The 27,917-nt window shown below is 49.6% G+C and overlaps 1 protein-coding gene and 1 long non-coding RNA gene across 2 annotated transcripts; one reads left to right on the forward strand and one right to left on the reverse strand.

Moving 5' to 3' along the window:
* Positions 1 to 3,637: 3,637 nt before the first annotated feature.
* Positions 3,638 to 13,891, reverse strand: LOC135246099 (uncharacterized). Its single transcript, XR_010327501.1, has 5 exons — positions 10,663 to 13,891; positions 8,291 to 8,319; positions 7,343 to 7,377; positions 6,540 to 6,619; positions 3,638 to 5,047 (listed from the first exon to the last, which is right to left on the reverse strand). It is a non-coding gene; the product is annotated as an uncharacterized LOC135246099 (long non-coding RNA).
* Positions 13,892 to 13,967: 76 nt separating this feature from the next.
* appl2 (adaptor protein, phosphotyrosine interaction, PH domain and leucine zipper containing 2) lies at positions 13,968 to 27,049 on the forward strand. The gene is made up of 21 exons (XM_064319589.1): positions 13,968 to 14,159; positions 15,546 to 15,644; positions 16,270 to 16,329; positions 16,573 to 16,644; positions 18,544 to 18,631; positions 18,922 to 18,963; positions 19,107 to 19,165; positions 19,260 to 19,406; positions 19,773 to 19,855; positions 20,037 to 20,189; positions 20,326 to 20,514; positions 21,551 to 21,593; positions 21,859 to 21,915; positions 23,508 to 23,602; positions 24,219 to 24,374; positions 24,551 to 24,603; positions 24,913 to 25,087; positions 25,473 to 25,509; positions 25,633 to 25,788; positions 25,896 to 25,943; positions 26,092 to 27,049. The coding sequence occupies exons 1-21, from the start codon at positions 14,106 to 14,108 to the stop codon at positions 26,221 to 26,223; spliced, it is 1,998 nt and encodes a 665-aa protein (XP_064175659.1). The 5' UTR covers positions 13,968 to 14,105; the 3' UTR covers positions 26,224 to 27,049.
* Positions 27,050 to 27,917: the final 868 nt, after the last annotated feature.

Here is a 27,917-nt window from a genome sequence, read left to right on the forward strand (position 1 = left end):
TGACTAGCGCTTGTGCTGCACAGTGAACCCCTCAGTGAAAGTCTGCAATGGCGGCTCGCAAGGCTACAGCTCTGAGGAGGAGAGAGAGAGAGAGGGCAACAGAGAATGGTTGTAATCAGGCCTAGAACAAACCCCTAATAGTCTGTTGTAATCCACTGTTTCCTGGTATTAACTACAATCAGGAGACAACGCACACAGAAAATCCATGATTCGGTCTGTAAAAAAAAATGCTTAAAAAATTCTGGGGGGCTCTTGATAAAGGATTGCCGCTCCTTCACGGTTGGCTGGTTTTGAAGTTAAAGGAAGAGAGTTCTTTTCCTTTGGGGGGGGGGGCAGACTGAAAAAATAAAGATTTTTTTACGTTGCAGCATTAAAGCAAAAGAGACTCATTCCTTTTGTCCGTTTGTCCGTTTGCTTAAATAGAAAGGGGGGAGTGGGGGGGGGGGGGGGTTGTGGGTTGTGCCTCCAGAGCGGACGGAGGTCTATTCCAGGTTTTGGCAGGGAACCCCCAAAAAGAGTCCAAACTATCCCTGCGGTACCCCCCTCCTCCCCCCCCCGCCCCCCCGCATCACTGTTAACATGAGGAAAAGTTTAGCTGCTCGAAAAGCGGCGAGGGTCCAGCTCTCCTCATTCAGCCGCTTTACCCAACGGGGAATTCGCCAGGAGCCCATCACCGGCCGCCTAAAAAAAAAACAGCGTTCCCCGTTTCGCCTCACCTGCGGCACACATTTTGTACGCTCTCCCAGGTTCTGCTGAGTGCGGGGGGTTCTTTCAGAATGACTCAGAGCAGCAGAGCGCTCTTTTAAAGGGACAGTTCGCTTTGGGAGTTTTTTCGATACGGTTTCAGTTTTTAACGGACGTTTCCGATCGGGCCCGGGTTGGTTTCTGTGTGCGTCGAAACTTATTTTTAGGTCACTTGCCGAAGTTTGCGTAGGCCCGACCGTCCTTAGGCCTGGAAACGCACCCTGGGTAAGCACGCGGACGCCAGGCCGACGCCCTGCAAACGCGCGTCCCAGTAGTACGTACTCGACGTGCGCAAGTGCACTCTTATGTCCACGCGGGGGGGTAATTGACCCGAGTCCTCAAGGAGGGGCGATGCACGACAGTTCCAAAACATCAAGCGGGACCCAGAGGGAGCGAAGTTCCCCCACCGGGGACCTCGATAGCCTCCCAAATCATATTAGAGCTGTTGGCGCTGTATAAACCCCCCCCCCCCCCCCAGGGTGCTGCAAACTCACGGGGGACCCCCCAGCAGCAATCGGGCGCGAGTTCCCGCCCGAGAACCGCAGCCGCGTACGAAAAGAGGACAGCCGAAGACAACAACAACAACAACAAGCCCGACAGCGGCGACATGGGGGGCTGGCGGTAACCACAGGAACGGCGGCAGAATGAGGTCACGGGCGGGGACGGCGGTGAGAGCTACAGGAACCGGTCGATAGCAGCCATTTTTGCCAGCGCCAGGCCGTAACGACAAGAACCGCGACAAAAAAAAACACTGACGGACAGGCCTGGCCGTACCGAAAAAACAACAGCGACGGTGCTGTAACGTTGCGGAGCGAACCGGCAGCGACAACAGCAGTTGCGATAAACACACAGAGAGGACAGTCACGATGACAGCCGCAACGATGGGGGGGTTGTTGTTATGTGTTGCCCCCCCCCCCCGCACTGCTTTGAAGCGGCGCTAGCCCCCGATGCGCTAAACTGTGGTGGGAGCCTTAAACCTGGCTGCCTCCTGCAGGATTAGCTCTGCTGAGACTCAGCTCTGTTCTCGCCGGGGCCTGGAATGCAGCGGATGACGGATATGTTTTCCTACATTGTTTCACCTGCTCTGAACAGAACCACATGTCGCGCGGGACGACCAGCTCGTGATTAGGAGCATATGCAGGGGTGGGGGGGAAAGAAGGGGAGACAGAAATGGGGGGGGGGGGGCTATATGGGAAGTGTGGGTTCTCAGAGCACATTAGGTAACTGGGAGGGGGTGGAGGCTTGGGGTGGGGTCAGGATCCTTCTCCCCCCCATCACTGGTCGGAGGGGGAGCAGCCTTACACGCAGAGAGTAAGTTCAAGATGGCCTCCAGGGCCAACACTGAAGGGTCACGAACACCAGCAGACCCAGTCAATTTTCACACGACACGTGTTTGTTTTTCGATTGCTCAGGGTCTGACGCACGCGATAATAAAGACAGCTGAGCTCACCGCCGTGCATCTTGGAAAATTTCCTCATGGGGGAATATGGGAGCGGTGTTTCCAAAGCATTAATTGTTCATAGTGCATGTGTGTGAGAGAGGCAGTAAACATGGATAAAGCTCAGAGAGAGATTTGTCATGTTAAACTGTACACACACGATTAAATCCTGCAGAAATGGTACAACGTGTGGTGTGAGGTTTTTCTGCATAGAACTGGGTCAGTAGATCAACCCGCTCATGTGCTTATTCCCCTTTACGTTTAGTTACAATGGGATCTGCTCACAGTGTCATTCAACGGACAGACCAAGGGACTCCTTCAACCTGCATTTTAAACGGAGACGCCCTACCGCTGCTCTGGCAGGGCGTGTAGGCCGTAGGACTCGCTGGCCCGTGCCTTTCCTGTGACTGACACGTTCGACCTCCGGAGAAGGATGCTCAAGGGGTAGCAGTCAACGGTGAATTACAACTAATCTCAGATGACACCAAAAAGGACACGTTTTTAAAAAAAAACAGGTTCGCACTGTAGACCCCTTTCACCCACCTGTACATAGCGCAATGCACAGCTTGATTGGCAGCAAGCGTCCCAAGAGTGTGCCCAGTCAGAGCTCTTTTGTTGCACAACCCTGACACCTGGTGGCAGAACAAGTGAACTGCAACGCACATGTTGACACCAGGGCTTTCCAGGAACATTTCGTCATTCTTTCATCAGTTTGCACGTCAACAGTTCAAGCATGATCATGCCCTCCCTTTGGCTAGTGGGATTATGAATTAGCTCCAGTGAGACTGTTGAACAGTAGGAAATAAGAAAACAACAGAAAAATCGCTGTGGAATGTACTACAATTCTTCAGAAGTTCTCAAATTTTGGTTGGCCAATTAACAAAGGCAGTAAGAGATATCAGACCAGTTGGCAGCGATTTACCAAATGATTACTTGATTATAATGTAAGTAATGTAATTTCATGGCTCCCATAGTTTATAGTCGTATAGTTGAAAGCATATAATAGGAAATGGACATTCACTATCAATCAGTGAAAAGGAACATCCACATTAATAAGTGAGACAAGGGGGAACCATTTTTAAAAATCGGTCAGAGTCTCTGGAATGATCTGCCCAAGGACATCAGGCCAAATCTGTCTTCTTTTAACACACTTTTGAAAACAAATTTTAATAGGCTAATTTTTACTTAAATACAAGCCTAGTTTTTTTACTTCTGAATTAAAAAAAAAAACAATATTTTTGACTATGTTTTTTCCTTTTATCTTTGTGTTCCTATAGTGATTGCTTTGCCATTCATGCATTCACTTTTCTTTTACTTTTTGAATGTCTTTAACTCTTAGTGAAATTTTTAACTTTCTGCGAAGCACTTCATAACAGTATTTTGAGCTGTAGAAAGGTCTGCATAAATAACATTTATTAGTAGTATGAAGTAGTTGAAGATATTAAGACAAGGCACTTTAGAAATAGAAAAAAGCAAACATGACATGTAAATTTATTGCCATCGTACAAACACAAAGTAAACAGTAAATAATCAGTCAAAATGTTGAATTCATAGTTTATATAAAAACATTACTCAGGCACTATAAACAGTGGCTACTAAAACAAGACTGGATCCCATTGCCCCTTCACCACAGTCTGCACATCTGTGTATTTGCTTCTCACTTAAATGCAGGTTTACAAGTACAAAAGTTATACCAGTTTATTTTGACCCCTCACTTTTTTTTTCTACAAACCCATATAGAAGTGTTCTAGAGTAAAGAACATTGCTGAACATCCTACTGGTTGCTAAACAACCAAATATTGAATCCAAAAAGAACCAGCACTCACAAGCTAACCTGAGTCCTACCCGTGTGATACGTTTTTTATGATTGGGACGATTTTGCTTTGCGTTTACCTCTGTCCTCAGGTGAGAGGGTCATTGTCCATGTCCGGGCCAAGGGTGCGAGGATTGCGAAATGAAAAGGATGCAATAATGCCACTGTGCCTTCCCTCGCGAGTGTTCATCCTGACCAGCAGAAGGCAGCATCGCGGCATCAGCCAGCTTCCTGTTCCTTCTAACAATGTCCCAAAGCCTGTGTCTGGCACTAATTAAAATTAAGTGTGAACTCATCAAAGGAGCACCACCTCCCTCTTGAGCTTTAGTTGCATAAGGGGCAAATAACAAAAACACAACACATCCTAACTTCTGTGTCCAAGATATGTACCGTCTACTAAGCATACTGTGTACTAGTGCATATGTTTTAGTATGAGATGGGCAGTGTGCAAAAAAATAGCCTCCATACTATTTTCTAAGTGTACTGCGGAAGTGTTGCATGACCTTTCGCCCTTGTGCTCGGGTGTTGTGGAAGGAAAACATTTTTAAAGTGAAGCTCTGCCTTATTTTTAAAGTGAACCTGCGTCTTATATGACATCATAAATTTATTCCAACGAGAGGCAAACTGGATTTATATTTTCTGGATACAGAAGCCCCAAAGGGGCTTTACGAGAAAGTTAAAATTGGAGATGTTTTCTTTAAAGGCGGGAACACCGCCTCGGCCGTGATTGGTGGCTTCAACACCGAGGCGCAGTGATAGGCTTCTGCTTCACCAACTGGGGACCAATCTTTGACATCTCACCGTCTTTCAAGGCTTATGTTGAACGTTTTTTTTTTTTTTTTTTACCCGGGCATCTTGTGGCTGGCTGTTCCCAACGTTTCGTTTACCGCTGTCGCCGGCGGGGGTGTCCCGTGGCGCTCAACTGGGTCTGAGGGTCGTAGCGTTTAACCGAAACCCGTCCGTTCCTTTTGGTGGCTGCTGACGGGCCTCTGTCTCCTTAAGGCTGATCGGAATCCGTTCCCGGCTCGTGGCTTCATGTCACGTTCGCTAATCTGTTAAACAGGAAGAGAACGAAAGGAGGTTCACTCGCATTTGCTTAGAAATGCTTAAATCTCCAGCCAAACCGCAGTCCACAAGCACAAGTGTATTTTGCGTGCGCAGTTTTTCATTTTATGTATTTAGCGTTTGTTCTCAAGCATCTTTATAACTTTACACAGTTGGATAGTACCTTCCTCAGGAGAGAATGGCAGCACCCAACTTGGAATCAAACCAACAGCTTTGGAATTGCATGACGCTAGGCTGTAGCGCCCCCTAGCACCAGACCAGTAAGTGCAGACAAACATTTTTAAAGTAATGATGCAAGTTTGACTACACTAACCAAAAGGAACAGAAGCCAAAATGGAAACTGTGAATACATGCAGGTAATATCCATAAGAAGGCATAAGAACCAAATAAAAGTAGAAAAATACAATAACAAATTAAGCTCTGTGGGGTGGGGATAAGAGTAGAGCCAAAATGGAGTCTTAAGAGGTGGGTTTTCAGACTGTGCAGGAAGTTGACGGTGAAGGAAAGGTTTGTGGGAAAAACGGAAACTCTATCCCCATGTGTTTTCCCGGCCTGAGGCTGTTTTGCCACATTCAGTCTGGACGGTTACATAAACCACAGCTAATCACGCAACCCAATTAGAGGACACGTCGTGGTTCCTGTGTTCATCATGGGAAAGGATCGATATTTCTATTTTTGGCACGAAGCTCACTCCACAATGCAGATACACAGCAGTCCTGACTGACGCCTGGAGTGGCTCTTTCGAGAGGCGGACAGCCAATCGGTGTTCGCCGTAGTTCGGCAGATCACGCCCAAGAGAGCGACCATCGCCCCCTCGGGTCACATACCATTCGGCTGCACCACCGTTGAATGAGATCATTCAAAGCAGCCAGATAATGGCCACGTGTTTCTCAAGATAAGCCTGTTTACAGTCCTTCATCGCTTGCACTCTCCACTCGCTTCATCTGAATGGAGGCGTACAGTAGTTTCCCCTGAGGCCGGTTGGTTTGCCATACGTACAGTACAGTTTACGCAACAGCAAATAAGGCAAGAAAGTCAGCCACTGCAGGAAGCTAGTGTTATTAAATGACAGTTGAACAGTAGTTAAACAGTATGACAGTTTGTCATGCATTGGCGTTTAAGTTGAATTGTCATATGGTTTCAGTGACAGTTTGTCAGGATGAGTTTGTCCATATGACAGTTTGTCAGTATGGCAGTTTGTCAGGATGAGTTTGTCCATATGACAGTTTGTCAGTATGATGCAGAGAGTGAGGATTAGACACCATTCACATTGCCTCAGACTCACAGGTTCCTACTGGTTTGAGTGCATGAGAGAGAGAGAGAGGGGCCTGCAGTGTCTGAATGGTGTGGAGGGGAATGAGCAGGGCCAAGCTGGGCCGACCAGAGCCAAGCTGAGCCAAGCCGGGCCGAACAGAGCCGAGCCAATCGAAAAGCACATCCAAAGCCATGAGGTTGTTCTCTCTCTCTCTCTCTCCATACCTTTGTGAATGACCTTGGACAAACTGGCGGCGACGGTGGTCAGGTCAACCGGCAGACCCACGTAGACCCCGCCATAATCCCTGAGTCGGGGTACAGAACACAGGATGACGGACACGTCAGGTCAGAGGTCAAAGATTTTTTTTACAATGCGAATACAAATACATACACCTGCATGCACGCACGCACGCACACACGCACGCACGCACACCAACTCGCCATGCTGCTCATGGTAGAAGCCACGTTATCACAAAGCAAGTAAAAAAACGGGTGAAAACACATTACTGCGGGGGGGGGGGGGGGGAATGGCTGGAGTCGCGAGGTGGGGCGGCTCAGAATAAAAATTTCGGTTCTTACAGTGCCGCTGGATAGAGCGCTGCCATTCCTGTAGAATAATAATAAGACGATAGCGTTAAAGCTGGCTACCGGAAGCCCAGCTTCTGCGCAGGACTGCAGCGCAGACTCTCGCACTGTGCTCTTTCTTAAAGGCACAGGATGTGGCAGAACAGCGTGGCCAGTCAGTGGCTCTCTAGTAGTACTGCGCAGCCTGCAGGGTGTAAAATAGTGACCGTTATCTCCTGTAGTACTGTGTGGCCTGTAGGATGTAAAATAGTGACCGGCTCTCCTGTAGTACAGTGTGGCCTGTAGGGTGTAAAATAGTGACAGTCTCTCCTGTTGTACTGTGTGGCCTGTAGGGTGTAAAATAGTGACAGGCTCTCCTGTAGTACTGTGTGGCCTGTAGGGAGTAAAATAGTGACTGGCTGAAATGTTTTTTGTTAAAAAAAGAGAACATGAAGATGACATACCTTGTTTTGTCGTCGTCGTCGTCGGGCGGGGGCTCCTCCACCCTGTTAGGAACGAAGATGGCAGATGAGTGACCGTTGGGCGCAGTACAGAGAGGCGACACTGACAGAGAACACGTGAAGGACTGGGCGCTGGGCGCACCTCTGAGCTTCAGAGGACCCAAAACCTGTGGCTACGGGAACCTCCAGTCACCTCTGTAAAAATATACAGAGGGGTTGCACCAACCGCGCCTCCATACCGACATGGAAGATACCGAAAATATGCTGAGAGAATATTATCAAGATATCAGACACCCTGGCTAATACAAGAGCGCACGTTATTGTTTATAGCGTTGTATACAGCGTTTCAGCGAACACGAGATCAAAGGGCGACACAGACGCCAGGAGCCCGCACGCCCAAGCAAGCGGGCCGCTGCGGTCACAGGACACACGTGCGCCGCAGACGAACGCAGCGATGGCAGCTCAGGGGACCGCCCCCCCGCTTTACCGCAGTTTCTGCAGCCGATCGGTCGGAAATGATAAATTCTGGGACTCGCAGGAAGACGGGGTCCACAAGGCACAAGCGCAAGAGCAGAAAACGCACCGAATGCAACATGTTGTCGGCGAAATGCTTTTGAAAAGCAACGTTTTCCAGTTTGTTCGTATGACGGTTTCTCCACATGACGCACAGAGCGAGGACAGTACAGTAGCCTCCGAAAGGCCCAGTTAGCACCTTTCACGAGATGGGGGCGCCCACGTTTCTGTGAATTCACTTCGAATGCAAAGGGATTGCGTTTGGAGGGAGTCACGTTTTTAGCGTACGTTCCTATTCACAGTAAGTGCGTGCAGGTTCACAGAGAACTACAACCAGCCCACCCTCACTCAGAGTACTACAACTATGGCTTCTGAAATGCTGCGCGTGCACTCCCAACCTTTGATAACCATGGAGAATTGCATAAGACCCTCTGATACTCACACGTCTTTGGATGCTTCGGCTGGACCTACAGAAAGAGGGTGAAAAAAATCTTGTGTCAGTTTTATCTGCAACAAAAAAAACAAAGACTTATGCAATCCAAGTAATCCAATTGTAATCCAATTCTGGGAAAGAAGAGTTTGATGAAGGCTGAATGATATAGGGGTTGTGAAGGAGGTGAATGGAGATTTTAGATTGATTTCGGGCCACAGTCGGCACTGGCATGATCCGGATTGGATACCGGACCGTGAGGTGCATCGGCACACTGGAGCTTAACGGGACGAGCCACCCAGCAGCCCCCAGCATTGGACTGGTTTAAAATAACAGTGTCTGGTGCTAAGCAGCAAGCCTCTTCCCCATTGACTTTTATCACCTTGCACCGCTCCTGTTATAAAACAGGACTCTGTCTTGCACAGTTTGTCTGAAGCGTGCCAGAGACACAGACACAGACACACACACACTCACAGAAACATATGCACACACACACATGCACACACGCACACAGACTGGCCACAGTCTGTGGAGCACCACAATCCAATGAGTCATTCCTCCATAAACCTCTTTTGAATGTGTGTGTGTGTGTAGATGTGACTGCAAATACAGCACTGATTGGTTCCATCATCTGAAACACTTCCGACACCTACAGCCCGGTACCGAGCAGGAAACAGGAAGTGAGGCGTGCTCCCTCGCTTGGCGGAGGCTAGAGAGCTACGCGGAATGGCACCCAAGCACCCCACCAAAGACCAGAGGCGCCCTTTCCCAAAAACGCATGGAACCTCAAACTGTACCGAGCGAACGGAGAGAGACAAAAACGACAAAAACACGTCCGCTAAACCGAAGCCCCTGCCCTCCCGCGCCGAGCCCCCGCGCCTGCGAGTCACCCCCTGGGGGTAACCCGGCGACTGGAAGCGGGCGGGGCCCCAGGTGTTATTTACGCGAGCGGCGCGGGCCCCTGCTGGCTGACGGGCGCCTTGGCTGACGGGCGCGGTCCCCGGGGAGCTCGGCGAGCCCGACGCCGCCGCCGCGCTGTCCCGCCGGAGAGCCCCGCGGCTGTTTTTCCGCCCGGCCTCGGGCCCCAGAGACGGGAGGGAGGCAGGTGAGGGATTAGCCGCGGGCGGGCGGGGGGGCGGGGGGGGCGTCTCTCCGGATACGCCGGCCTGCCGGGAACGGACACTGAGAAACACCGGGGGGGCGGTGGGGGCGAGACCTGGTCCAGCTCCTGGTTTGGGTGAAGCTCTGTATGAGAGCTGATCCAGCCTCTCTGACCGTAGCATTCTACTGCTCTACTGTACAACCACACACACAAGGAGACACACACACACACACACACACACACACACACACACGCACATACTGCCACGTGAACACAAGGACAAGGAAACACAGACAAGGACACATACACACACTCACACTGCCCCATGCACACCCAAACAAGGACACACACACACACATACTGACTCAAAACCAAACTCTTACTCTTTCTTTCTTTTATTATTTCTTTCTTTCTTTCTCTCTCTCTCTCTCTCTTCTCTCTCTCTCTCTCTCACACACACACACAATCTCTTAAATATTCAATCACGTTCACTCATATCCACGTGCAAAAACATACTTAAAACTACATTCTCTCTCTCTCTCTCCTCATTCACACACACACACACACTCTTACACACACTTACACTAAGATACACAAACTACCACACACATTCTCTTCAATACACAGATTCAATCACATATACACACACACACTTTTACACACACTTACACTAAGATACACAAACTATCACACACATTCTCTTCAATACACAGATCCAATCACATATACACACATACACACACACTTTTACACACACTTACTCTAAGATACACATACTTTCACACACATTCTCTTCAATACACAGATTCAATCACAAATACACTCACACACACTTCTACACACACTTACTCTAAGATACACATACTTTCACACACATTCTCTTCAATACACAGATTCAATCACATATACACACACACACTTTTACACACACTTACACTAAGATACACAAACTATCACACACATTCTCTTCAATACACAGATTCAATCACATATACACACATACACACACACTTTTACACACACTTACTCTAAGATACACATACTTTCACACACATTCTCTTCAATACACAGATTCAATCACAAATACACTCACACACACACACACACACTTCTACACACACTTACTCTAAGATACACATACTTTCACACACATTCTCTTCAATACACAGATTAAATCACATGTACTCACACACACATACACATGTACTCACACACCATGGACACACACACACACACACACACACACACACACACACACACGTGTGCAGGCTCACTCACCCTCGGCGGTGCTGGTTGCAGATGAATTGCCACAGCCCATCTCACTCTGAAGCGGGCACTTCGAAAGAGCGGAGCGAGGGAACGGGAAAGAGCCAAAAGAAGAGGGTTAAAGGGAAAGAAAAGGAGGGAGCAGGGAGGGAAGGAACAAAGGACAAGGGACTGAAAGTGTCTTCCTGTCCAGGGGCTTCCCAACAGCTGCTCTCTCCAGCTCCCTCCGTCTCTCTCCTGCCTGCACTGAAGAAGTGTCCAGAGAAATATGCACATATGGAGGAAAAGAGGGGAGAGAGGGAGGGAGGGAGAGATAGAGAGAGAGAGAGGAGCACGGGATACAGAGCGAACCACTGAGGGAGCGAGAGAGAGACCGAGAAGGGGGGGAGGAGAGAGAGAGAGAGAGAGAAAGAGCGTTGATTTGCCCTCGCGCGCTTCACTCTTTCCCTCCTCCCTGACGGGGTTGCCCAGGCAACGGGGGACTCGGCCAATCGCAATGCCTCCCTCCGGTATTACGAGCGAAATTAAGCGAATGGACGGGTCGCTTCAAACCGGCGTGTCTCTCCTCAGTCCGCACCCGACGGCCCGCACGCTCACAGAACACGCCGGAAAATAAAAATGTCCCGGGACCCAAGAGAGGGGCGCAGACACGACCCTGCGTACGGAGAGCCCGAGTTCCCCTCTCTGCCTTCTCAAACGGGAACTCCCGCCTGAACTAAATCACTTCGCCGTCGAGCGACTACGCCAGATTCAATAACAAACATCCGCGGTGAAGCGTGCGCTGGGGAGCCTGTACCCAGTGGGCCTTCAGGAGCCTCTCGAGAGGGTCGTCTCTGTGATGGTGAAATTAGGAATCCCTGACGCCCGGGCTGCACTTTCGAGAGCGCCAAGGAGAGGTGTTGATGCTGTACTCGGTAGGGGTCGGAGTGAAATGACGCTTTCACCCGAGCGGTTTTGGCTGGACGCGCACCATCTTGCGCCATTCCAGAAAAAAAAACTTTGCGTCGTCCCTCCTGCCTTCCTGCTGAAGATAGCAGTGAGGCCTGACTGGAACGTGTGCCCGTCACGATGGCGAACCACTCAGCCACGTTACTGAGACTGACTTTCACGTTGCAGACGCCGAGCTGCGCAGACGCGTTGCGGACGCCGAGCTGCGCAGACGCGTTACGGACGCCGAGCTGCGCAGACGCGTTACTGACGCCGAGCTGCGCAGACGCGTTGCGGACGCCTAGCTGCGCAGACGCGTTGCGGACGCCGAGCTGCGCAGACGCGTTGCGGACGCCGAGCTGCGCAGACGCGTAACGGATGCGGCACCGGCCCGTTGTGGACGCCGAGCTGCGCAGGTCCAGAGTGCCACTCAGGGGAAATCTACTCCGAGGCATGGTACCTACCACCTCTTGTTGCTGAGAGCTAAATCTAATCCTCAATTCTAGAGAACTGTGGGAATTGAAGGCCAAGGAAAGGAACAGGAAAGGAAGGTTCTAGAGACAGCAGAGAGACAGACAGACAGGCTCTCGGTGCAAGCTCACTTAAGCTCTTCGCACACTGAGCGCGCTCACAATTCAGCCTATCATAAACCGCAATGACTCACGGTCCACACTTCCTCCATAATTTGCCTTTCTTGCACATTGCTGTTCACAAAAATTCTTACAGCAACAATATATCTGATTCACACAGTCTCTTAAATCTTATTGAGAGCTCTTCAATAAAAGTCAGTAGTTCCATGCGCTAGCCATAACTTGACCATTTGGCCAGGTAAGTGGTCGATTTTGACAGGAACCAATTACAATGTTTGCGCACCTTTGGGCATTCTTGCTGTGATCTACATTGCAACCAATAATTGAGAACTGCCGCATAAAAAATGGTTCATAGAAATGGGCCATATCGTTTTTGAGATGTGTTTCATGGTGAGTAGGCTATGTTCGTATGGCAGTCAGCTCTGAGTGGAAACTTGCTGCAGGTATTTTCGTTCTTTCTGCGGAAGATCTTGTGGTTTGCCCACGTTCCAGTCATTCGGGGGGTAATTTGATTCTAACCCCGATAGCCTCAGTTTTAATTTAACTTGTGTACATACAATGCCTCCCGCCTTCTCGTGGTAGCTATAAACCGCCTTATTCTTGGGTCAATGCGTACCTGGATGAGCCAAAAATTATGGGGCACAAAGGTATTATGGGGAAGTATTTTTGCAGTTGTCACATGAGAGTTCATTTTATTAAATAACGACTGAAGTGCTTTTTCATGTTCAAAATGGCTTTTGTGAGGACCTAAAAACAGTACATAATCACGCTCTCTGTGTACAGTTATAGTACTGTTGCTGGCTCACAACTGCAAGATGTAAGTATTTTGCTGCTCATTACATCTAATACATTGTACATCGGAATTTGAGTCTTGTGATTCTACGTCCATTCATTTAAATTTAGCTATTTTTCAGCTGCGAATAAAGCTCGCATTATTGTACGTGCAGCAAGTCGTAAACGTAGGCATTTGCTCCCTCTGCTGGACAAAAACGAGCACGACATCGGGGGTCTAAATATGACCTGTTAAAATTGACAAGGAAAATTGATTTAACGTAACGCACAGCTGAGATAATGGTGTTTGATCTTAAATTCATGTTCAAGTAAACTCGGGAAATTGACCTACCGAATGACAATTAGAAGTATAACCTCTGCCCTCCCGGTAGATGGCAGTTCAGTCAAACTATAAAGTGACTATTAAAATGAAACATAAGAACAACATTGAAAAATTACTGAGCCCCCCTGGTGTCAGCTGAGAAAAAAAAGACCCATGTGTAAATCTGTACTCTCGGTTTAGAAATCTGTGCGCTCCGTAAAAATGTTTTAAAAGCATGCTGGATTTTTTATGGGGGCTATTATACTGGAAATACTCCTGAATGTGACAGAATATCGTGCAGTCCTGTAGTGTGCACCGTTGCATCAGGATAGCCTATGCATGGAAATTTTTTCCTTGTGGTTTATGGTTTGGCTAAATCCTTTGCGAAATAAATTCGGATAATCCCACATAACTATTATTCTGTCAATATGCTAAGTTGTTTTCCTGTGCTGTGGATAGAAAATTACTAACAGTAATAGCCACGTAGACATACGTGCTCATTTTTATACAGTCAATCGTTATAAGCATTCAATTATATCATCAGGTATAGCCTACTCAGATTTATTAGACAACCGTTTCGCCAATTACTCGCTGTTTTTCAAGGGTATTGCAGAGGTGCATTGAGTGTAAATTAATCATTTTCATGCACACACACTTTCTGATCCAACCCTAAGTTTCTAGCCGACAACAGAAGTTCGACCTGAGCTCGGTCACTCGTCGCAACGCTTTCCCACCGCGGCTGCAGTGACCGTCTCATTCTGTCGACCATTGCAACACCAGAGCTCTCTGGGAAAGCGAGTCCATATTCTAAATAATTCAATATTGTTCTTTTCCCCGTGAACAAGATGCCGGCCGTCCACAAAATACTTCTCGAAGACGCTCTGCAGGACAGCCCGCAGGTAATACATTTTTTACAAGCTTTCGTATTTTTGTTCTTCATCTTAGGCTGAAACCTGGGGTGTAGCCATGTAGCTATCGTTAGACACAATGGATACGATACAAACTTATCCGCCTGATCTATATATCTCGCTTCCGCCCCCAGAACGCTGCAATCCGTGGCCGTGGACGTTTGCATTGTTTATAACTACAGCACATGTCAGAAATCGCTAGATAAATGTAACACCAACAGAAGCAAATTACATTTTCAGACGTCATTATGGCAGCGTAGGGTAAATACCGCATCTACGGTATTTGCATAAGCTTTTAAGCAGCAGGTCTCCTCCATGTCCGTGTTGTCCACAGAAGCTGTGTAGTTTCATGGAGACCTCTTTGAATAAAGAAAATAATTGCATTGCTTTGTTAAGTAGAGAAATAGCCTACTTGATGTAGGGTGATGCAGCCTATTCGAATCGTATGCTATCGTTATGGTGTCGGATCAAGACAAGTGGCGATGACATATTTCCCATCTGCGGACTTAAATAAGCAGTTAATTCACTAGGCCCACAAAGACAGCAGGGCAGTTTTTTGATGGAATCCATAAAACAGATCCGCCTGGCTCATACATTAAGGATTTAGTAACCTATGGTTACAGCGCCACGACGGCTCAACTGTCATTTGACAGCGCGAAAGAAACTGCACCTTTTTTCAGCTGAGGTTTTGGTGCGGTAGCTATCAAAAGGTGGTTTACGGACAAACTTCACTCGCAGCCTTAAACGCAAAATTGAACACGTAGGTTTCGAGGAACATCCCCAAAAGACTTGCTAATGATACACCTACCTATCCTGAAATTTGATGGAAATTAAAACTCAAATAAAATATTTTTTTGCGGTGTGTTAATATGGGCAGGTGGGTATTCTGCTATTGCGGGTTATGCGCTCGAGTCTTTCTGGAACACGTTAATGTAACGAAGGGGGTTTAGCGAGCTGTCCATCATAATTAGAGACAATAGCTGTTCTTCGTTTTGGATAGGTTTCTAGATAGCGTCAGTGTTATGTAGGCTTCCCGGTCTGTCACTACATTAATGTAGACCACCCCCACGGACACGTAGCCTAGTTCTGAGGTAATTCTGATTGATTCGTAGGCTACTTAAGAATTTTGGGATTACGTCCAGTTAAAGGTTGACGTCCGCTCATTTAGGCGTTGGCGTTTTAAGGGCGACTACACTGTGGCTTGGAATGTTTAGACAGCATTTTGCTTTCCAAGCTTTAAACCACACCCAAACCACCTGGCCGTTTGCGATCTTAGAATGAAACAGACATAACCCTCTACCGCTGTCCAGAAAGCGTGTTCCTTTAAGCGCAGGCACTGAGCGTGTGTGTGGTGTGTGTGTGTATATCTGTCCACAGACCCGGTCATTGCTCAGCGTGTATGAGGAAGATGCGGGGAATCTAACAGACTACACGAACCAGCTGCTGCAGTCCATGCAGAGGGTGTACGGCGCGCAGGTAAAAGCACGCAGGACCGAGACCCGCATTTACAACGGGTGCGCTCAGCGTTCCATCCAACCTGGCCACACGCTTTGGGCGGTCTCGCCAATCTCACGCAATTATTGCGGGATGTTGTCACTCGTCAGTCGAACTGGGGCGCCAAGATTACCGCCTGCTGGAACATTTAAAAATGCAATCCCACCCAGTCCACGTCCAGATGCCATTCAGATCGGATCTGGACGAAGCTGATGAAAATCTGATTTACTGTGTCTGAACGGCACATTTATTGGATTTGTCAATACCTGTACGTAGGACATACGGGAAGACAGGTGCACTCGGGTCCACAGTGTAGCCCAGTCAGGTCAGGTCCATCTACGAATCCCTGCAGACATTTCACAGATGATTCATATTTCAAAATAGCCCCGTGGTAATGCGAACGCTTTGAAGGTCTGTTCAATTAACTCCTCCATTAATCGGTCAATAAATCCCCCCTTGCCCCCGCCGCCGACACTGCTCGCGCCCCCGAGCACCGTTTGACGTCTGCTTGACGCGAGAGGTTGCTAGGTAACGCAGCCCATTAACTGGGGGGCTGAAAATGGAGCTTTGACGCGTTCACCCACAATGCCTTTTCTCTTCTGTCCAGAACGAGATGGCGCTGGCCACGGAGCAGCTGTCCAATCAGCTCCTGGAGTACGAGAAGCAGGTGAGAGCGGGCGCCACGTTGCGAGGAAGTCCGTCGTCCGCATAAACGCGAGGACACTGCCACTCGCAATTATACGAGCCCCAATCTCCTTGTGGGTATGCTCTCTGTTGGAAAGATTAAAGCTACGATTAAAGTTTTGGTTGGGCGGAATGAATGGCGGACTCACCTCTGACCTCGGAAGGCGTCTGACCCTCTCTCTTCCCCTCTCTCTCTCTCTCTCGCTCTCTCCCGCTCTCCCCGCAGAACTTCACCCTGGGAAGGGGAGATGAAGAGGTCGTCAGCACGCTGCAGCACTTCGCAAAATCTGTGGAGGAGGTGAGTGCCCAACCTGAAGACGTTCAGACAAGGGAGAGACAGGGGGAAATATGAGCCTGCTGTTGCACCCCTCCAACTGTTGTGGGCCCTCTCTCTGACTGTTGCGGGACCCCTCTGGCTGTTGTGGGACCCCTTTAGCTGTTGTGGGACCCCTCTGTTGATGTTCCCCTCAGTTCACCGTTGAACCGCTGCTGGAAGGCAGTTAAGCTGGCTCAATTTCGCAGTTTGGATGTTCACTCTACAGTGCACAGGCATCAAAGAAAAAGTCAGAGGACCAGATGTTCACGAGCCACTTATATTTCCCATCCACCGTTGTATATTATTTATATCTATAGCCAGCATTATAAATAGGTCTGCATAGAGAATCATTGCCCAGAATAAAAGCGAATAATACTTTGCTGCGTGTAATTCCAGGGCCTCTCTGTGGAGGGGCCCAACTGTGGAGCAGGTGGCAGGGCCATCTGGGAACAGCAGGAGCCCAGCAAACGCAGAGTGTCCTCACAACGTTAGCGGAATGTTCTGTCAGCGTTAGAACATTGACGCTACACCGCAGCAACATTGCGTAGGCTACACGTATACAATTGTTATTCTTACTCTTATTACGATAATGCAACCCTCTATGGTGAAATAGTATCTGTTAGACCATGGCAAGGGTTTCTTGGCTGTGTATTAATGGTGAACAGTGCCTTCTACGCAGTAATTCAACATCACGACACAGTGTCGCTTCGTGGAACTAGAAATCATGTATGCGCCTTGGGAATCGGGATTTCGACTGTCTGCGTCGTTCCCACGGAGACAGCGCGGGCCCGTTTAGAACGGTCACGTGAGTTCCGGTCGGGACGGTGGCCTGATTGTTCTGGAGATGAGAAATCGCTTTTTTTGGAATTTGGCTGCTTGAAATGACGTTCTGTTGGAAGAAGAAAAAAAAAAAGCATCAGAGCGGATCCTCCCTGCACTTTTCACATGACCCTCGACGGAGAAGTCAGAAGTTAAAGTCATTTAGGCCTGCTATGCATTCTCCGCTAAGATAACGTAGGCCCATTCGAAGCTTACAGTCACACTTGATCACTGTTTTTTTTTTTTTTTTAACCTCGCTGTCAGGTGCGGTTACCCTGGATACGATCTGCCCTACCTCGCCGTAATAACACAGAAAATCTGCTGCTAATTAGCCATCGCAAGCCAAAGCCGCTTTCCTTCACATACCCCGGAGGGGTCTTATATTTCAAGAGCCAGGTCTCTATAGACAGTGGACACAAACAAACAGGACATTTGATATCGTTCAACTTGACGCGAAACCACGGGCTGCCGCCGGTGCCAAGCCGTATTGGGTTTTCACTTTTATAACACGCTAGTAGCATTCTGTTATTGAGCGATATTGCGCGAGAGGCCGTGCTGTATCGCGGAGACGGTCGCGGCTACGGGGGTGTTGTCAGGCACCATTCACGCCGCAAAGCGGGAAGCCGGGCAGCCCCCAGTAGCCACGATTGCTTTTATAAAAAACGTTACAGCACACAGAGACAATTATTTGATAACACGGCGTTATTTATTTGGTAATGTTTGTAAGTTATAGCGATTCTGCTCACAGACAAGCCGTTTGATTAACTGTTACTGTATCGGATTTACCTCCCTCCTCTATATCAGCTGCAGAATGCTGTCTCAGCCAATAAGCATCCGGGATCTAAACAGTCCGTTGTATTGCATGCATTATTCTAGTACTTTTCAACCAGTGTGCCATGGATCTGCGGGATAACAGCACTGCATTGTCCCACGCATTATTCACCCAGAGTGTTCAAACGCCTCAGTACAAGTTTCACTGCAGTATGGTGCCCACTGTGTGCTCTGTCTGTGTGAACTGCACATGCTCAGTAGCTGAATCTGCACTGGTTCCTCCTCCATCAGCTGAACGCCCTCCATGCTGAGCTGGCCACACAGATGGCCAACAGGATGGTGTTCCCAATGGTTCAGTTCAGAGAGAAGGACCTCACAGGTAGGACTGCACACAGCCCTCCGCCCACACCATACCACACAACACCATACCGCACAATACCACTCAATACCACAGCACACCATAACACTCAATACCACATCACACCATACCGCACAATACCACACCACGCAATACAATACCACACCACGCATAACACACAATACCACAACACACCATACCGCACAATACCTCACCACACAGTACCACAACATCTGCTGTCTGTAGCCCGTCCTGCATGCCTTCACTTGACACGGATTCACGTTCTTCTTTTGTGCGCCTTTGCGTTTCAGAAGTGGGCACGCTGAAAGAAATATTCGGCATCGCCAGTGACGGTACGTACGCCTGGGTCTCAAAGGCCCGATTTGCATTTTCGCGAGTTCAGACCGTACGTTTAACGTAACCAAGGTTACGCTCTGGGGGGGGGGGCGCGTGCGAGCCGCCGGGCTCGACCGTTTACCGGACTCTTCCTCCGCAGAGCACGAGGCCTCCATGGTGAAGTACAGCAGGCTGCCCAAGAAGAGAGAGAACGAGAAGGTGAGTCCTGCTGAAGTTCACTGAAGTACTGCGGGTGTAGTCTTTGTAGTCGGGACGCTTGTCACTGCAGTGCTGCGGGTTGTCTGGTCTGCAGCTGAAGGCGGAGGTGGTGACGGAGGTGGCCTACACCAGGAGGAAGCAGCACCAGGCCTCCCTGCAGTACTACTGCGCCCTCAACGCCCTGCAGTATCGCAAGAGAGTGGCCATGCTGGAGCCCATGCTGGGGTACACACAGGCACAGGTCTGCCTCCACCCGAAAAAGAAAAACTCCACCCGTGCATCCTTATACACCTACACCCACACACCCTTATACACTTACACACAAACACACAACTCCACCCACACACCCTTATACACCCACACCTGCTCATCCTTATACCCCTACACCCACACACCCTTATACACCGAAACACACACCCTTATACCCCTACACACCCTTATACACCCACACCTGCTCACCCTTATACACCCACACACACACCCTTATACCCCTACACACCCTTATGCACCCACACACACACCCTTCTACCCCTACACACACTTATACACGTATACCCGCACACACTTATGCACCTACACCAACACACCACTCTCTGTCCCCCCCCAGATGAACTTCTTCAAGAAAGGCATGGATCTGGTTTCAAAGAAAATGGACAGCTTTCTCGCCTCCGTCTCCAGCATGTCCCAGAGGTACGGCCCATACCCAACCTTAGCGGACTGGACCGTATCTGAGCGGACTGGACCGTATCTTAGCAGACTGGAACGTATCTTAGCAGACTGGACCGTATCTTAGCAGACTGGAACGTATCTTAGCAGATTGGACTGTGTCTTAGCGGGCGCTGAGTTTGCCTTTGCTCTCCGTCCTGCTCAGTATCCAGGCCCAGCTGGACCAGGAGGCCGAGGCCATGCGCCTGACCCAGAGGGAACTGCTGTCCGCGGACGACACGGTCTACATGCCCGACCGCGACTGCGACCCCGCCTACCGCACCCTCATACAGAAGGCCGGCTACCTCAACATCAGGAAGTACGCGAGCTTTCGCCGCTTGTGGGTTTGCTCTGAACGCGCTGGATGCCGGTCGTACGCCGTGCCAAGGACGGCCTGATTCGCGTTAAGTGATTCTTTTTTTTTTTTTTTGTCTACTGTTGTTTCGGGCCCACAGTAAAACGGGCCTGGTGACCACAGCCTGGGACCGGCTTTACTTCTTCACCCAGGGAGGGAACCTCATGTGCCAGCCGCGCGGGGCCGTGGCGGGGGGGATGGTGCTGGACCTGGACAACAGCTCGGTGATGGCGGTGGAGTGCGAAGACAGGCGATACTGTTTCCAGATCACCTCTCCTTCCGGCAAAACGTACGGGAAACTGCTGTGCGCTAAAATCATAAACGTCCCAGAAAAACGCTTAAATGAAAAAGCAGTTGTGTTTTATAGCATGAAGAGCCATTTTCCATCTGCTTCACTTTGCATTCCGTCTCTCCATAGCTTTAAATCAGATTTTTAGCATCGACTCAAATGCTTGGGGTCCACAGAAATGCTAATGGCCGTTTAGCCAATGGCCTTTTATCTCAGTCTCTCACTCCCATTCCAATATCCGTGCGCTAATGTCTGTCTATCCAGGCCGCGAGCTCTCACGTCCTTAATTATTCAGGCCCTCTGCGAGGCCGAGCACAAAGGGGGCCATTGTGGGCCATTCTCCCCTCCACTGCTCCGAAACTTCATTTCCCACAATCCCCCGGAGCTCAGAGGTGCCGAGGTCACGGTCAGGAAGTCATTTTCTACTGGCTCTCACCAACAAGCCAGCTGCTGTGCCTATCGGTTGAGAGACCTCTCCAGCGACCCGTGATTCACTATGGCTGCGGAACAAACATAAGCAGAATATTGCTGCATTTGAAATTATGCTTCTGAATGCCAACTCTTCCAGACAAACCAAATCTAAATAAATATGCTCAGCTAAAGCATATAAATGTTTTAATACTAAAATGTTGACCCCCAAAAAACCAAAACAAACTGAAATTTTAAATGTTTTGCATTGATTTCTAAAATGTTTATATTCAGAGATTCCCAATCAGTTAAGAGTGATTACTAGATGTTGGTCTAGTAAAGAGGACAGTGGAAAGCAGAAAGGAGATGGAAAGCCAACTTTGAATTCAGGAGAGTAATTATGTAATCAGCTGAATGCTAAAATTCAGTTTATAGCCGTCTGATGTATTATTCTTACAATTTCGTATTTTATCAAGTCTCACGTTAACTGTCCGTGGGATTTAGAAAAGCACTATGCAAATGTATCATCATGACGATTTTGATAATGTTTTCAGTAATTATTTTGATTACCTCATCCAAAGAAAGATTTCTGGTCTTTGCTAATGTCGTTTTCGTTTTTGACTTCCAGGTCGATAATTCTTCAAGCAGAAAGCAAGAAAGAATATGAAGAGGTATGGATTTGTCCCTCTTTACAGAAGTCGCAGCTATTTTACTAAGACGTGTGCAGGGCAAATGGAACCATATTGGATAACAGTACCATTTGACCGACGCAGTACAATACTAACGTTAGAATGGCCGAGCATATTTTACGAGTACAGAATTGATAGATAATTGCATTTATTGGTTCTGTTGTAATATTCTACACTATATATTTTTTCTTAATTGTTGGCATGTTTGCATTCACGGTAAAGAAAATGTTGTTTTTTTTCTTTTCAGTGGATATGCACCCTGAACAACATCTCCCGGCAGATCTACCTGACCGACAACCCTGAGGTGCGTCCGCCCCCCCCCCCCCCCCAGCGAGACGCCGCCGTTCGCCCGTGAGCACGAGGCGGCCGCTAACGGAGACCGAGCGTTTCGCCGACGCCATTCCGCACCGTTCGCTTTTAAGCCCGGGGGCCTTTTTCGATAGCGGGTCCGCACGGTTCCCCTGGGGCGGGGTTCTTGAAGGTACTGCAGGGGAGTCCCCGGCTAGCCCCGATGTGCGATAACTATACTAAGGTCTTGGGGAAATGTTTCACAATATAGCACAATGTAGGACAGTGCTCTACAGGCTACGCCATGAGACCCCCCCCACCCTCCCACCTCTGCAGGGCTTGAGTCTGGGTGGGGCTCCCGGGATCAGAAAAGGTCGAAACCCCCCTGGTTTCAACACGGGGGGGGCAACTCGGCGAGTGCGTTTCTCTTTGTCCAGGATGTTCGTTTCATGCGGGACTTTTAATATGAAGGGTCGCTGGGAGGGCGGGTTTCTGTGCTGCCGTGCAGTCTTTTTGAGTGACCCTGCACGCCTGTCACAGGGCCCTGGAGAGGGGCGGGGCTTTGATCCTGATTGATGGGATTATTCCGGGCACGGCGCTGGGAGCTGTGCCGTCTCGGAGCGGGAGAATCGGAATCTCGCCGCCGATTAGGAATGATGAATCGCCAGGAAAGGAAGCTTATTAACCCCTCGCTCACCCTTCCCATTTCGCGCTCCCCGGCTCCCCTTATCTCCGCCTCTCTTATCTCGCAAATGAGATCTGTCACCTCTCTTTACCTCCCTCTCCCTGCTCCCGTCTTCCTCTCTCCTCCTTCCTTTCCGTGCTGCACGCAAACTGCAAAGCACTCACTCCGACCCAATCGCTGGAAAGAGCACTCGCTCTGGCCCAATCAGTGGAAATAGCACTTGCTGTGAGCCAATCAGTGGAAAGGGCACTTGCTGTGAGCCAATCAGTGGAAAGAGCACTTGCTGTGAGCCAATCAGTGGAAAGAGCACTTGCTGTGAGCCAATCAGTGGAAAGGGCACTTGCTGTGAGCCAATCAGTGGAAAGAGCACTTGCTGTGAGCCAATCAGTGAAAGGAGCACCAGCTGTGACCCACTTATTCACTCTCTGAGCTGCAAAAACTGTAAGAAAGAGGTAGATTTCAATATCCTTAAATGTATGTCAAATATCGGCACACAAGAACAGGTCTGGTAACACCAAGGTTTGCTAGAAAGATGTGGCTTTCCAAACATTAAAGGAGAGTGATCTTACCAAGCTTCCAGGGTATTCCTCGGTACATTAAGCTTTCGCCGTGAGTTTGACTTCTTGTAAGCCCCTGAAAATAGCAGATTTCAGAAGTCCAAGGAGCTGCAATGAAAGCATCTTAAACGAACACAAAACTTCTTCACTCTTGTGTGTGAGTTTACAGCGACAAACTGTTTCACTGATAGTACGATTAACATTTGTTTTGCTCTGACAGAGTACATTTTATCCCTTTTAGATATAGATGTTGTCAGGTATATGATGAGGGTGCTGCAGGGACAGTGAGTGTTGATTGGCTGAAGGTACAGTGAGTGACGATTGGCTGAAGGTACAGTGAGTGATGGTTGGCTCCTCTTCCTGCAGGCGGTGGCCATTAGGCTGAATCAGACAGCCATACAGGCGGTCACACCCATCACCAGCTTTGAGAAGAGACTGGAGGGCTCCCCCCACCCAGACAGGTGAGGTGTAAGGTTTCTGTTATGTGGCTCCTCCCACACAAAGCTTAAAGCCCTTAGCTCCTCCCACACAAAGCTCAAAGCCCTTAGCTCCTCCCACACAAAGCTCAAAGCCCTTAGCTCCTCCCACTCAAAGCTTAAAGCCCTTAGCTCCTCCCACACAAAGCTCAAAGCCCTTAGCTCCTCCCACACAGAGCTCAAAGCCCTTAGCTCCTCCCACTCAAAGCTCAAAGCCCTTAGCTCCTCCCACACAAAGCTCAAAGCCCTTAGCTCCTCTTAAGGGGTGACGTAGCTCAGGAGGTAAGACCGATTGTCTGGCAGTCGGAGGGTTGCCGGTTCAAACCTCGCCCTGGGCGTGTCGAAGTGTCCTTGAGCAAGACACCTAACCCCTAACCCCTAACTGCTCTGGCGAATGAGAGGCATCAATTGTAAAGTGCTTTGGATAAAAGCGCTATATAAATGCAGTCCATTTACCATTTACCATCTCACACAAAGCTTAAAGCCCTTAGCTCCTCTCACACAGAGCTGAAAGCCCTTAGCTCCTCCCACTGGAAGCTGAAAGCCGTTAGCGGCGCCGGGGACGACTCAGCCCGCCCTCTCTGTCTGCATCGGCCCGCAGGGCCAAGCCCGGCGCGAGGGTCCCCCCCGCAGAGACGGCCCCCAAGCCCCCCTCCTCCCCGCTGCCGGAGGACCTGATCGCCCCCGGGACCCCCATCCAGTTCGACATCGTGCTCCCCGCCTCCGAGTCCCTGGACCAGAGCCGTGCGGGCGGAAGGTTAGGCGGGGTGTGGTGGTGGTGGGGGGTGAGGGGGGTGGGGCGGTGAATGTAAGTGTTAATGAAACCCAGTTGTGTTAATGAACCCCAGGTGTGCTGAAAAGCACAGCTGAGGCTCTGCTCAGATTTAAGCTTGCTCCCCCCTCCTCCTCCTCCTCCCCCACCCCCCCCAACAGGCGCACGAACCCTTTCGGGGAGACGGACGAGGACTGCTCTTCTGACACAGACGGTGAGGGAGCGGCCCGACTGCTTGAACGAACGCCATGACATCACAAACGATGACAATTACACTACAATAGTAATAAGCCATTTTAAAATGCACTTTCCCAATTAAAGAAAAAAAAAACAGTAAAATAAACAATGAATTATAAACAGAATAAATTAAATGTATAAATTTGCAGCAAAGCAGACAAAAATAAACCAATTTAGCACTCACCTGTTCGTTACTATAGCATTGCCACGGTGCAGTCCTGTGTTCAGATTCGTAACTAACTTGGTAACCCCGCCCCTCGTCCCCGCCCCCCCATCCCCTGCTCAGACCGCCTCCTGCAGCAGGTGTTCGGGGTGCGCTTCCTGGGCTCCATGGCCGTGCGGGCGGGGCACACGCAGGAAGTGATCTACGAGGCCATGCGGCAGGTCCTGGCCGCCCGCGCCATCCACAACATCTTCCGCACCAGCGAGGCCCAACTCATGGTCACCAGCACCTGCCTGAGGTGAGCGGATCTGAACACCTGAACATGGCGGCCTGATCCAGATTCACAGGTGGCCTGGGGAGTAAGCGTTCTGATCCAGATCCTGGGGGTCCTGCAGCTAACCCAACTTAGCTAGCAAGCAAATGGAACCAGCATAACCTACTTACATTACATTAAGAGTGGTTTTGTTCAGCGTGTGTTTTCAATTTCTCCAGAAGAGGGTGCTGTTGTTCTCCCCCCTGCAATTTGTACTTAAAAAATAAGAACCTGGGCATTTTGAAAATTGGCTTAAACCGAGAATTCTTAACGCGTGAGACTTCAGCATACATTACATTTTGTGATACGGAAGGACGCAAAGTAAGGAGTTCGCAAAGCTGACGTCTGTTTTTAATTCCTTTTCCATCAGGCTCATCGACCCCCAGACGCAGGTCGCCAGAGTAACGGTGAGTGATTGACGAGCCGTGCGCCTCACACCCAACAGTGGCCGGGGCCAATCACGCGCGCGGGGGCGGTTCTCAGATTTTTTTTTTTGGCCTTTCTCTCCGCTCTCTCTCTCTCTCGCTCAGTTCCGGTTGCGGGACGTCCGGCAGTTCGCCGCCCACCAGGAGAACGGCAGGCTGATGGGGATCGTGGTGGAGGGGCGGGACTGGGCCGAGGGGGCGGAGGAAGGGGACCCCGCCTTCAGCGCTTTCGTCTTCGAGAGCAACACCGAGGGGGAGAAGGTGCGTTGTGGGTGCGCTGCAGATCTCCCCGCATCTCAATTTGCTCTGGATTAGAGGGCAGTCCCCCAAATTAACGTTAATGTCTCGCAAATGTCTCGTTTTCACAGATATGCTACACTATAAGTTTGGGGAAGGAGATCACAGAAGCAAAGAAGGTACGCTTTGAATCCCCCTTTGAATAATGGGGGGAATAATTTTACTTCAAGAGATACGCTATACACTGTAGGGATGCAGTTGCAGGGGTGTAGCTGTAGAGATGTGGTTGTAGCAGTACGGTTGCAGCGGATCTGTGTGCTGTTTCAGGATCCTGTGGCCCTGGCTCAGCTGATGAAATCCCTGCCTCTGACCAATGACGGGAAGTTCCTGCTTCTGGACAACGAGGGAGGCGGGGCCGAGAACGGGGCGGGGCCGGAGGAGCTGGAGTCCGAGGCCTAGCCGGACCGGGACTGAGCCGGACTGCTTTGGGGGCTGTTCCTTTTTCTCTCCCCCCTGCCCCTCCCCCCCCCCTCCATTTTGGCTCTCCCTGGCTCCCAAAGAGCCTGTTTCACAGTTTACGTCTTTTGCGGTCAGGCTTTCAAGGCAAGGGACGGTCTGCTCAAACATTCAGCTCAGTTTCCAAAGAAGGAAAACACAGGCAGAGCGACACTCCCCGTTTGGGTCCGAACGAGGAAAAGAATCCGATTATGTCGCGAGGAGCAACGACGAAGACTCTGGTCACGGCGAGATCCCCTGTAAACGAAGCGCTTAACTCACAGCATGGGTGAACTTTCCATTTCTCTCCAACGGTCCTTCGACCAGAACTGTGGTAAATGAGGCTGACTGGTAATCCAAGTGGTGTGAAACCCCCCCCCCCCCAAAAAAAAAATATATTCCCCTCAGGTTTCTGGTGACCTTACCACTCATTTAAGGTTTGGCGATGTCATGCTTAAGATTTTCATCGGAACGCATACAGTTTTAACTAAGTGGGCGTGGTCTAAATGCTACAACTCTTCCGCCAGGGAGAGGCTATGCAAAGGGAGAGAGAGAGACTCTGAATGAATTGCCCTCCGCATCTGCTCTGGAACCAGCCCTAACCGGAACCAGCTCTAACCGGAACCAGCTCTAACCGGACCCAGCGAAAGCAGTCGCCGTCGAGGCGAGTCATGTTAGAACACGCTCATCCCTCGTGGTCCAAAAGACTTGCGTTTTGTGGCATTTCCTAGCGAGATAAAAACAGGATGAGGTCGCCCGGAGACCAACCGGCTGTCTCCCTCATGACCTTGTGAGACAGAGGGAGAGCTTCCGCTTGACCTCTTGTACCAAGAGCTGCTGCCAGCCAGCCAGCCAACCCCCGGACTGCAGAAGACGACGACGACCGGCTGACAGAAGGCTCTCTTCTAGAGGACGATAGTCAAATGTTCCTCGCGTCCGTTGATCCGTTTGTCCGTGCGTGCTGGCGTGTGGTACGGTCAGGTGCTCGTGTTTACACTGCATGTGCTTGGTACCGCTGGTTCCCTTTTCAGTTCGATACGACTGCTGCGTTGGGTTCGCTGGCGTTGGGGAGAGCTCCGAGGTAGGAGATGCTTCTAGAATGTGCGCAGGACGGATGAAGACGTGGAGATCTCTTTTTTACCTCAGAGTACAGTAGGTCAAAGTCTGTAAATGAGTATTGCTTCTAAAGGGCTTCTTATGGATTTGGGTGTAGGAAACCATGGGTTTGAATTTGGTTACTCCACACTTTGGAATTTACCTAAAAGTGCAGAAAATAGTTTAGAGGTTTTCTTTTTTTGTTGTTGTTGTGGTTGTTGGCCATCTTGTTTTCTCAAAGGCTGTTGTCAGACAGACTTCAGTCTGCGTCCAATCAGCATTTGACCTTCAAATCGAATTACAAATGCACGCGCTACACTTTCTCTTCCCAAATTCGGTTTGGCGACGCCGTTTCAGCTGATTGATGACCATGCAAAACTTTGTGTTAAGGAGGGAAATAATTCTTGCTTAATTGTCAGTTAAGGACAGATTTTAACTGAATCCCAACATTAGAGAATGTGAGCGACACGGGGGAGAGGTGGCATGGAGGCCTACGCACTGTCAGACTGAGGGTGTGGCCGGGGCTAATGTCAAGTGTCATTGGACATTTTTTTCCCCATGAT

Source organism: Anguilla rostrata, chromosome 19 (genome assembly GCF_018555375.3).
Source record: "Anguilla rostrata isolate EN2019 chromosome 19, ASM1855537v3, whole genome shotgun sequence".
NCBI lineage: Eukaryota > Metazoa > Chordata > Actinopteri > Anguilliformes > Anguillidae > Anguilla > Anguilla rostrata.